The sequence below is a fragment of the Canis lupus genome, chromosome 14 (genome assembly GCF_003254725.2).
Source record: "Canis lupus dingo isolate Sandy chromosome 14, ASM325472v2, whole genome shotgun sequence".
NCBI lineage: Eukaryota > Metazoa > Chordata > Mammalia > Carnivora > Canidae > Canis > Canis lupus.
The window spans coordinates 46,692,771-46,705,672 of record NC_064256.1 but is presented as its reverse complement, the minus strand read 5'-3'; the positions used below and the strand labels follow the sequence as shown (position 1 = coordinate 46,705,672).

Genomic DNA, 12,902 nt, shown 5'->3' with positions numbered 1-12,902 from the left:
CATTGATTTTGGTTGGTGATGTTTACTTCAAAGGCCTTAGAAATCAAGTAATTAAATCAAAGTAGTGTGTGTAGTTGTTGTAATCCTTATGAATAGCTCCTATATTTAATGACTTGAATGTATATCTGAAAAATTCTACAAGCACCAAAAATTATAATCAGTGTATGAGGCTTTGTGGAAATGACAACACTTAGAAAATTTATTCATGATTTACAATGTATGGTGAAAGGGGTTAATGTGAGATTGTTTCCTTCTTACTAAATGATGATTATAAAATCTCTTGATTAACTGCATGATGGTTTCTACCCAGTGAGTGCTGATCTTAGCTTACTCTCTATATTATCTTCCCTGCTTATTTTTTCTGACCTCTTTTTGCTTTTCATTTCTTTTGATATTTCTCTTTGTTTTTCAGTTTTCTTCATAATTCAGTACATAACAATGTATATAGTTTACTAAATCTTTTAAAATTTTTATTTGAGGGACATCTATGTACCTTGAATTATCTCCTCCATAGACTTTATTAATATTATACAAATCAATCATTATTGACCATAGTTCTTAGTGTAATTTAAATTTGTTTTACCTTATCTTCTTCCTAGATTCGGCTGAGTGACCTTATAGCAGCCAGAATCCTAAGGTATACAGATTTTGATACCTTAATTTACACCTGTGCTCCTGAATTTGACTTCATGGAAAAAGCGGTATGAATATTTCTTTGATTTTTTCCCTTGTCCACAGATATGATGGTTTTTTGCTCTTCAGTTTTCCTTTTAATCTGAAACTCAAAATTTTTGTTCAGAGGCACCATTTTTTAATATAACTTTTGCTAGTCATACAGCATTCCTCAACTGTTTTTTATGTCTAAAATCAATAAACAATGGCCTTTAAAGGAGCTATTGATGATGATTAAATGATATAATCCAGGAACAATGCTTAATATACTATTTAATCCACAGTGAATTACTGTTTTTACAGTTCTATTTTATTTTTTAAAAGATTTTTTATTTATTCATTTTAGAGAGACAGTAGCCAGAGCACGAGCAGGGGGAAGGGTTAGAGTGAGAGGGAGAAGCAGATTCCTGTTGAGTGAGGTGTCCAAGCAGGGCTCTATCTTAGGACCCTGGGATCGTGACCGAAGGCAGATGCTTAATTGCCTGAGCCACCTGGTGCCCCATACAGTTCTAGTTCACTTAGAGGTAAAATAAATCCAAATACTTGTTTTGGTTTTCAAAAGTTTAGCTTTATTTTACTCAAAAATCCAAATATTGTAAAAATGTTTAACAAGTTGCTGCCAAGAAAGGTATACTACTCCCATGTTATTGTTTTATCTATCCAACCAGTCATACATTACTCAAAAACTATTATTACTACTATTTATCTGTGAGGTAGTTTATTGTAGGACTGACTACAAAGAGGAAAATGTCTCAGTTTCTGCCTTCAAAAAGTATTTAATTTAGTGACATGGTAAATCACTCCAACCACAATAATGGCTCATGAGGATTATTTAGCTGCTGATGTTAGTTAAGTGCTTACTCATATTTATAGTAATTATTATGCAGACTGGCTTTCTTCTTTGTCTGTTCTAGTTTCACCAATGAAAATAACAGAACTTTGCAGCCCAGGAAATGATAATGTAGGGTCTGGGGATAGCTATGTAAACATAAAATTTAAGAATTAATATTATATAAATAAAAGATAAAACCAAAAGAAAGGAAAAAATAATTGACATAGCTAATTTTTGCCTTAATAGTTTTTACTGTTAAAATCTTTGGTACATTTGTCTAACTTTATAAATTTCATTTTGCATTAGAAGGTGGAGATTGATAAATATATATAATGTTAATGACAAAAACATTTTTACCTTTAAGAAATTTTATTGTAATACTCAATTTGACAGATTTTTATTCATTTAATGTAAAATTTAATAAATGACTATTTTAAATACTTTCCTTTGTTTCAGACTCCCTTGAGATACACAAAGACATTATTGCTTCCGGTTGTTATGATGATTACTTATTTTATCTTTAAAAAGGTATTTAAAATTTTTATAGTTTGCTTTTGGGTTCAAGATAAGGACTATAATGGATTAATTCTGATAGCTTGGAATTCCATTTTATTCTTAGGATGAACTCACACCCCCCTTAAAAAATTCTTATTTAGATCTTTCTTTATTTAATATGGGTTTTTTAGAAAGCCTCATTAGAGAGGACGTTCTTATTCTTTTAAAAGAAATTTATCAGTTATCCACTGTGTACCATGAACTACATTCACATTTTCAGTCCTCTGGGGCAAATAAAACAGGCCTGCTCATGTCTTGGAACTTATGGTCTCAGTGGGTATGAGGGGCATTAAACAAATAATCACACAAATGATTAAAGAATTAAAATTATAAGTGCTGTGAAAAGAAAATAACAGTTTGGTATCTTCTAAATATAAAGCACATTCAAGGAGGTCGATCCATTTTAAGACACGCACAGGAGAAATTTGTATAGCCACCCTCTAAAACATTGTGTTCTATGTGTTCGCTATTTTCCCAACAAAAGAAAACATTATTATGATAGAAGGAATAATGTTCTAAAATAGCTCTGGTAGATTTTCTTGATCTGGAGTGGTTTATCTGAAAGTCTGGCTAAAAATGCCAGGTCTTAGTTTTTAGCATTTTTGTACCATCTTGATATTGTTTACAAGTTGTCTTAAGTCAGTATGTATTTATGTCATACCTTTAAGTAGATAGCAATAACATTTTTCTATTATACCAGGAGTGATCCTGTTGAAACTAGTTTTCTGTATTTAAAGTCAAATTGCGTATCTTCTCTCTATAGTTAGTTCCAGCTCCCACATTTCTCATTCCTCTGTTTTCATGTAAAATGTGAATAATTTATGAGTGAAAAAAGGCATCTGCCTCTATATCTCTGTGGTTTCTCCCTTGATCCAGTTCCCTAGGGACCACTTGGAAAGAGGACAGAAGTAATAAGAAATGGGTAAACTACACAGTGTCCCCTTGGCTCTCTCCCTAGCTCTCCATTAGACTGTTTCTATTCCATCATGGCAAATGGTGCAAGGCTCTCTTAGAGGGGCTAATGCAGGAATTAACTATTCTGCAAGGCTCTCTTAGAGGGGCTAATGCAGGAATTAACTATTCAGTGGAGAGAGAGCTAATATGGGAGAAGATGATAGCTAGGTCTACTATTACTATATTTTTAAATTAAGGTCCACAACTCATAAACATAGTACTAACCCCCAAACACACCACAGGTCAAACCATCCATATGCATTAACGGACATATCTGTGCATGCTCGTGCATGTGTTACACCTGCGTCCCCACCCCTGAAGCCATTAAATCTTCTGTCTCCATGTAAACCTTTCCTCTTTCTTGTCCCATTGTGGCTTATTTTTTTACCTCAAAGATACTTCTAATGTTCATTTACTTTTTCACTTCTGTGAAATTATTGGAAGAAAGAAGGAAAGCAAATATAATATGATACTTTTCTGTGACACTACTGAATCTTAAACCTCCTGTAAGTGCATATATTCTATTAACTAAGCCCCTAAATAGGCTTTTCGCTTGCCTGGGTGACTAGAACCTCATTTGTGTCACTTGAAAGATTCATCCATAAGAAATGCTTTTGAACAAATCTGAGAAGTTAAAAATTCTTTTTTTTTTTAAAGATTGTTTGTTTTAAACTTCAGTTTTGTTTTTGTTTTGTTTTGTTTTTAGATCATTTATTTATTCATGAGAGACACACAGAGAGAGAGGCAGAGACACAGGCAGAGAGAGAAGCAGGCTCCAGCAGGGAGCCCGATGTGGGACTCGATCCTGGAACTCCAGGATCAGGCCTTGAGCCCAAGGCAGATGCTCAATCGCTGAGCCACCCAGGGAGCCCGAGAAGTTAAAAATTCTAAACTTAGATTTCATTTTAAATTAGAGTTCAGATTTCACTATGTATTTTTTCATCATTTATCTCTAAGTTAGAAACCACATATTATTCACAGTGTAAGACTAAATTCCCCATAAATTTTTTATTGCACCGTTTAAGTTGCATAGGATTGCAGCTGAAAACTCTTTGGCCCAGTTAAGCCCCCACATTCCCCTTCACTCCTCCCTCTCTCCCTCCCTCACCATCTTGTTGTACATTGTGCTAAGCGTTCTTTGGTCTTCTGTAGGGGTTATTAACGGCCGAGGTAGATCAGGGAAGTAGATATGCCACAGCTAATTTTATAATAATCAGAAGTTTCAGTGAAGTAGGACTCTAACTGCAGGGTGGGAATTGGGTTGGGGGTTGGGGAAGAGGGTGAGTTGAGGCAGGGAGAGAGAGATTCCTACTTTTCTTGGAAAGTTAAGATAAAATAGTCTCTGAAAGTACATGGAAGAAGCTGCGTCCTTTGTGTAAACCAGTTCCCCACTTTCAGCCCACATCCCTCCCAGTAAAATATAAGCTTAAACTCTAATAAGGAGTTGTTCACATCTAAGAGCTTAGAACTTTAGAGTTTATTTTATTTTTTTCATGATTTATTTATTTATTTTTAATAATAAATTTATTTTTTATTGGTGTTCAATTTGCCAACATACAGAATAACACCCAGTGCTCATCCCGTCAAGTGCTCCCCTCAGTGCCCGTCACCCAGTCACCCCCACCCCCCCGCCCTCCTCCCCTTCCACCACCCCCAATTCATTTCCCAGAGAGAACTTTAGAGTTTAAAGATTTAAAAATTTACCTCAACACTCTTTTCTTCCTTTCTTCCTTTTTTCTCTTTTCTTTTCTTTCTTTCTCTCTTTCTTTCTTAAAAGAGGAATTTAGAACTTTAAGGAAATACTTAACCTGAGGTAGAGATGGGATTAAAGTGTTCCTGAGAAATAAATAAAATCTTTAAAACAAAATAAAGTGTTCCTGAAGACTCACTTTAACAATAAAAACACTTCTTTCTCATGGGGGTGCTTATGTTAATGAATCAGAGTGTTTTAAATGTCACATAATTCCTTAGAAAACCTTAATTTACTCTATTCACAGACTTACCGTGATATTTTATGTGTCTTATCTGCAAACACTTATCAAAGGTAATTATATCATAATTATTTTAAATCATAGTATATTCAGTTAATAAACTACTATAATATCAAATGGTGTAATTGATTTAAAATCCAACATTCAGTTATCAGTAGCTACTGTAATATCAAATGAATGTATATTAAACCAACATTTTGATTAAGGAGACATAAACCAATCTTAGATGTTCTCTTTAAAAAAAAGACTGAATATGTTATTCTTAGACATCTCTTTTATGTGTTTGGACTTGTTTTAGAGATACTTCTATTTGAATTAACTCAAAGTTTAAATCAATTTAGTTTGATTTTGATATATGACTGAATTTAAAGTCCATAAACAGAAGTAAGCTAAAGTTCTGTTTTGGCAGTTCTTTTTTTTTAACTTCCAAAGAAAACATCATTATTTTTCTACATAGTCATAAAATAACATTTCTGCATTTATTGTTGAAACCGTTTACTGTATCACATTTTTTGGTGACTAACTTCACTGGCATAAATATATGTTAGAAAAAATGTAACTTGAATCATACATTGCTACAGGACATGAGAAGTAGATTGTGAAGAAAACTTCTTTATAAGGAAAATCATCAATTACATTTTATACTTGTAGACATATTAAGTTTGATGTATTTAATGAAATTTATTTTTTCGGACAGTTTCAGATTTGTGGAATAATTGTGATGATAGTACAGAGAGTTTCAAGGAGTCCTGTGCCCGATGCTTATATTTTCAGTAAACAATTTCATATGGTTGTTAGAAGGGCTTAATAGAACTTTATGGTTGAAATGGTTAAATCCTATTTGTTGAAATCCAAATCAAGGAGCTTAATAGACCCACTCTACTTTGTTCGGGTCAGATGGAGCTCAGGGGAATTATGCCTTAACATTGTAAAAAAAGCATTTTTAGAGTGCTGAGAAGTATTCACATAAGAAATGCATGAAGGCACCTGGGATATTTAATTGGATAATAGAAGATTGAGAAGTATGTGGCAGCTGTCTTCAAATAGTTGGGAGGATGCAGTGAAGAAGAAGACAGCCTTAAGGGAACCAAAGGGTGGAAGATATGTAGCTCAGAATAAGGAGATGATTACATTCCTGAAAGTGACAGTCTTGTGTGTATGTGTGCACACGTGTGTATGGGCAGAGGAGTTTTTTAAATTACAAAAATAATACATGCGTATAATAATACCTACAAATGAAATAATATTTCAATATTTCAAGAAATCAGGGAGTATTACTCTTCCTTAGATCTACTCCTCATTGGTGCTGATTGCAAATGGTCTTGTATGTATCATTCTAGAAAACCCAAAACCACAATATTTTTATAAAATAGAAAAAGTATTATTATGTAACTTTTTATTTTTATTTTACAGTGTATCTTGGGTGTCTAATACTTTGTAGTAGTCTCTACATTTTATTGTTAATCATCATGAGTGACTACCAAATATTTAACCATGCCCACATCAATGGGCATTAAGATTATATTTATCTTTTTGTCATAACAACCAATGCTAAGAGTAATGAACATTTCTGTACATACTTCTTTGCAGACTATTTTAATATTTAGAATATTTGAAATGGGAATGCTGGGTCATCTGTATGAATATTTATAATTTGATAAAAACTGAGAACTTATGATGAGAGTGTCCATTTCCTTGCATCTCCATGAATACCAGTATTATCAAACTTGTAACATTTTCTGACAGATTTTTTAAAAAGGAACTCATTTTATCAGTCTTCACCAGTGATGTTTTACATTTTCCAAATGTTTGTAGCATATTTATTTTTCTTGACCATTTGAAAATTGATGTGTAGGATATTTTATATTGTAGACAGTAAACATTTGTCTATCACATGTATGTGACATTTCTTCCAGGATGTCATAGTTTATTAATGGTTTTTACTTTATAAAAGTTTTAAAATTCATAACTGTACATTTTCTGTGTTAATTTGTTGCTTAGAAACACCCACATCAAAATCATTAAAATATTTCCACATATTTTCTTTCATAATTTTAATTTTTGCCAAATAAGTAAATATATATTTAAAGCATACAACACAATTTGATGTATATATGCATTATGAAATGATTACCACCATCAGGTTAACACATTTAACACATCCATTCTCTCACAGTTACTTTTGTATGTGTTAGAACACTTAAGATTCACACTCTTAGCAAACTTTAAGTATTCAATATGGTATTATTAACTATAATCACAATGTTTTACATGTTTCTCAGAACTTCATCTTTTTTTTAAAATTTTTATTCATTTATGATAGTCACAGAGAGAGAAAGAGAGAGAGGCAGAGACATAGGCAGAGGGAGAAGCAGGCTCCATGCACCGGAAGCCCAATGTGGGATTCGATCCCGGGTCTCCAGGATCGCGCCCTGGGCCAAAGGCAGGCGCCAAACCGCTGCGCCACCCAGGGATCCCAGAACTTCATCTTTTAACGAAAAGTTTGTACACTTTGGTGAACATCACCCCTGTTAGCCCCCACTACACAGCCCCAGCAACCACCATTCTACTATGTTTCTGAGTCTGACATTGTTTTCTTTTTTAGATTCCACATATAAGTGATACTATAAAGTATTTGTCTCTCTTTGGCCTATTTCACATAGCATAATGCCTCCAGGTTCATCCATGTTGTCACAAATGGCAGGGTTTCCTTCTTTTTTTATGACTGAATAATACTCCATTGCTAATAGTATAACACATATTGCTTATCCATTTGTCCATCAACAGACACTTATGTTGTTTCTATATCTTGGCTATTGTGAATATCCAGTTCCCCAACCATGATTTATTGAAAGCATTATCCTTTCCCCATTGTGTGTCGGTGCCCCTATCAAAGATAAATCGAGCATATATGCATGGGTTTATTGTTAGCCTCCCTATTCTGTTCCATTGGTCCATGTTTCCACTTTTATTCCTGTACCATACTGTTTTGATTACTATAGCTTTGTGATATAGTTTATTTATTTTTTAAAGATTTTATTTATTTATTCATGACAGACCCAGAGAGAGAGAGAAGCAGAGACACTTGCAGAGGAGAAGCAGGCTCCACACAGGGAGCCTGACGTGGGACTCGACCCCGGGTCTCCAGGATCACACCCTGGGCTGAAGGTGGTGCTAAACCGCTGGGCCACCAGGGCTGCCCATGTGATATAGTTTAAAATGAGGAAGTATACCAAGATTATCTTGTAAATTCAGGATTTTTTTGTGGTTCTGTATGAATTTTAGGATTGTTCTTTTTGTATCTGTGAAAAATGTCATTGGATTTTTTTTTTTAAGATTTTATTCACTCATGAGAGACAGAGAGAGAGAGAGAGAGAGGCAGAGACACAGGCAGAGGGAACCCCTCTGGGAACACATGCTGGGAACCCATGTGGGACTCGATCCCCGGTCTCCAGGATCACGCCCTGGGCAGAAGGCTGCGCTAAACTGCTGGGCCACCCAGGCTGCCCTGTCGTTGGGATTTTGATAGGGATTGCATTGCATCTGTAGATTGCTTTGGGTGGTATGGATATTTTAACATTAATTCTTCCAAACCTAGAGCATAGAATATCTTTCTATTTTTTTTGTGTGTGTGTTGTCTTCAGCTTCTTTCATCAGCATTTTACAGCTTTCAGTTTAGAGGTCTATCTTCTCCGTGGTGAAATGTATTCCTAAGTGCTTTCTTGTTTTTAATTCTATTATAAGTGAGATTGTTTTATAAATTAACTGTTCAGATAGTTCATTGTGATTGTGTAGAAATGCAACTGATTTTTGAATGTTGATTTCGTATTCCACAATTTTACTGAATTTATTGATTAGTTTTAACAGTTTTTTGGTGGAATCTTTAGGGTTTTCTGCATATAAGATCATGTCATCTGCAAACATAGATGATTTTACTTCTCTCTTTGTTTCTTCTATTTCTTTTTCTTGCCTAATTGCCTTGATTGGGACTTCCAGTACATTGCTGGAGAGAAATAGTAGGAGTGGGCATCCTTGTCTTGTTCTGATCTTGAAGAAAAACTGAGATTTTTCAACATTCACTATGAGTTTAGCTGTGGGCTTGTCATATTATATGCTTTTGTTATGTTGAGGTACCTTCCCTTTGTAACTAATTTGTTGAGAATTCTTATCATGGAGGGTTTTTAATTTTGTCAGAAGTTTTTTCTGTATATACTGAGATGATCATTATGGTTTTTATCCTTCATTCGTTTTTTTAAAATATTTTATTTATTCATAAGTGAGGCAGAAACATAGGCAGAGGGAGAAGCAGGCTCCCTGAGGGGAGCCCATTTTAGGACTCAATCCCAGGACCCCAGGATCATGACGTGAGCCAAAGACAGATGCTCAACCACTGAGCCACCCAGGCATCCCTATCCTTCATTCTTTTAATGTGGCATATCACATTTATTGATTTGTATATGTTAACTTATCCTAGCATTGCACAGATAAAAATCCCACCTGCTCTTGGTGCATGATCCTTTTAATTTGATGCTGAATTTGGTTTCTAGTATATGTTGATGCTTTTTGCCTCTATGTTCATCAGGGATATTGGACTATAATCTTCTTTTATCATCCTCGTCTAGCTTCAGTATGAGGGTGATGCTAGCCTTGTAAAATGAGCCTGAACATTCTTTCCTCTTAAATCTGTTGGAAGAATTTGAGAAGGATTAGCATTAATCCTTGTTTAAATGTTTGGTAGAATTCTCTAGTGAAGCTATCTCGTCCTCCATTTTCTTTGTTGTTGTTGAGAGATTTTTGATTCAATCCCCTTACTAGGTCTTGTGAGGTTTTTTAAATAAGATTTTATTTATTTTTGAGGGACAGAGTGAGTGGGGGGGGGCTGAAGGAGGGGAACAGAGTAGAATGACAAGCAGACTTTGTGCTGAGCATGAAGCCTGATGGGCTCAATTCCATGCACGTGAGATCATGACCTGAGCCAAAATCAAGAGTTGGATGCTTAAATGAATGAGCCACCTAGGTGCCTTTCTTTACTAGTTTTAAGCCTATTCAGATTTTTTAAAAGATTTTATTTATTCATGAGAGACAGAGAGAGGCAGAGACACAGACAGAGGGAGAAGCAGGCTCCTCACAGGGAGCCCGATGTGGGACTTGATCCCAGGACTGGGATCAAGCCCTGAGCCAAAGGTGTACACTCAACCCAGGTGTCCCCTATTCAGATTTTGTATTTCTTTGTGATTCAGTCTGGAAAGGTTGTGTGTCCAGGAATATGTCCTTTCTTTGGGGTATCCAATTTGTTGATGTATAATTATTCATAGTAGTATCTTATGACCCTTTGTATTTTTGTGGTATCAGTTTTAATGTTCCCTCTTTCATTTATGATTTTATTTATTTAAATCTTTTTTTCTTAGTCTAACTAAAGGTTTTCAATTTTGCTTATCTTTTCAAAACACCAGCTCTTAGTTTCATTGATGTTTTCTATTGTTTTTTTGTCTCTATTTTATTCATTTTTCTTATGATCCTTGTTCTTTCTATCTTTTTTTTTTAATTTTTTTTATTTATTCATGATAGTCACACACAGAGAGAGAGAGAGAGAGGCAGAGACATAGGCAGAGGGAGAAGCAGGCTCCATGCACTGGGAGCCCGATGTGGGATTCGATCCCGGGTCTCCAGGATCGTGCCCTGGGCCAAAGGCAGGCGCCAAACCGCTGCGCCACCCAGGGACCCTTGTTCTTTCTATCCTTTTGCTAATATTGGGCTTAGTTTGTTCTTCCAGTTCCTTAAGTGTATAGTTGTTTATTTTTCTTAATGTAGGCATTTATCATATAAACTTCCGCTTAGAACTGCCTTTGCTGCATCCCGTAAGTTTTGGTATGTTGTGTTTTTATGTTCATTTGTTTCAAGATATTTTTATTTCCTTTTGATTTTTTCTTTGGCCCATCAATTATTCAAGATTTGGTTGTCTTACTTCCATGTATTTGTGAATTTTCTCCTTCCTACTATTATCAATTTCTAATGTCATACTAGGGATGCCTGGGTGGCTCAGCGATTAAGCGTCTGCCTTTGGCTGTCTTCGAATCCCTGCATGGAACCTGCTTCTCCTCCCTCTGCCTATGTCTCTGCCTCTCTATATCTCTCTCATGAATAAATAAATAAAATCTTAAAAAAACATAATTTAATGTCATGCTATTGTGGTCAAAAAAGATACTTGATAATGATTTCAGTCTTCTTAAATTTGTTGAATTGTTTTGTGACCTAACATAGGATCTATCCTAAAAAATGTTCTGTATACATTTGAGGAGACTGTGTATTCTCCTACTGTTGGATAGAAGCTCTGTAAATATATTTGTTAGGTCCATTTGGTCTAAAGTGTAGTTCAAGTCCAATATTATCTTACTGATTTTCTATCTTGATGATCCATCCATTGTTGGAATTGGGCATTGAAGTCCCCTACTATTTCGTATTGCTTTCTATTTCTCCTCTCTGATCTATTAATATTTGCTTAATTTATTTTGGTGTTTCAATGTTGGGTACATATGGATTTACGGTTGTTCTATCCTGTTGATGAACTGACCCCTTTATCAATATATAATGACCTTCATTGTCTCCTTTTACAGTTTTCTTTCTTTTTGTTTTAAAGATTTTATTTATTCATGAGAGACACAGAGACAGAGACACAGGCTCCATGTAGGGAGCCTGATGTAGGACTTGATCCCGGGACCCTAGCTAGGATCACACCCTGGGCCAAAGGCAGGTGCTAAACCACTGAGCCACCAGAGATCCCTACAGTGTTCAACTTAGTCTGTTTCACCCAAAATATAGAGATCTAGATTTAAATCTATATCATATATTGGTGTGTGTGTGTGTGTGATATGTATGTATGTAAATATATATGACATATGTGATATATGTGATATATGTGATATATATGATATATAGAGCTACCCCTGCTTTCTTTTTGCTTCCATTTGAATGGAATATCTTTTTACAGCCCTTCACTTTTACTTTAATGTGTCCTTAAAGCTAAAATGAGTTTCTTGTAGGCAGCATATAATTGTCTTGTTTTTTTTTATTCATTTAGTCATTCTCTGTCTTTTGGTTGGAGAATTAAATCCATTTATATTTCAGATATTTATTGATAGATAAGGACTTGTTTTGCCACCTAGTTGTTTGCTGTTTCATAGTTCCTTCCTTCCTTTCATGCTGTCTTCCTTTCCTATAGTGATATGCTTTGTTTCCTTTCTCTTAATCTTTTGTGTATTTACTGTAGTTTTTTGCTTTGTGGTTCTGTTAGGCTTGCGTAATACATCTTATAGTTACAGCAATCTATTTTAAGTGGATGAAAACTTAACTTCAAACACATATGAAAATGCTGCCTTTTCACTTTCTCCTTCCCTTGCTATGCTTTTGATGTCACAGTTTAGATCTTTTATATTGCTATCCATTAAAAAATTATTGTGGCTACACTTATTTTTAAATACTTTTGGGTTGTTTTTTTACCTTTTTGTTATAGTTCAGTGATTTACATACCACTCTTATGACAGAGTATTCCTAATTTGACTGTATAGGTAACTTTATGGTGAATTTTATACTTTCGTATGTATTTAGGTTACTGATTAGCATCCTTTCATTTTAGCATAACTAACTCCCTTTAGCATTTCTTGTAAGACAGGTCTAGTGGTAATGAATTCCCTCAGGTTTTGTTTGAGAAAGTTATCTTTTACTTCATTTGAAGGACAGCTTTGCTGGGCGAAGTATTCTTAATTGGCAGATTTTTAAAATTTGAGCATTTTGAATATATCATCCCATCCTCTATTTTTTTTAAGATTTTTATTTATTCATGAGAGACACAGAGAGAGAGGCAGAGACACAGGCAGAGGGAGAAGCAGGCTCCCCACAGG

At 34.8% G+C, this 12,902-nt stretch overlaps 1 protein-coding gene across 2 annotated transcripts in view; it reads left to right on the top strand.

Annotated features, from left to right (window-relative positions):
- DPY19L2 (dpy-19 like 2) overlaps positions 1-12,902 on the top strand; it is a 93,947-nt gene that overhangs the window by 60,379 nt on the left and 20,666 nt on the right. For both annotated transcript variants that reach the window (XM_025464615.3, XM_025464614.3), the window contains exons 14-16: positions 600-701; positions 1,961-2,032; positions 5,011-5,057. In XM_025464615.3, coding sequence (XP_025320400.1) covers positions 600-701; positions 1,961-2,032; positions 5,011-5,057 — 221 coding nt within the window. The remainder of the gene's footprint in view (positions 1-599; positions 702-1,960; positions 2,033-5,010; positions 5,058-12,902) is intronic.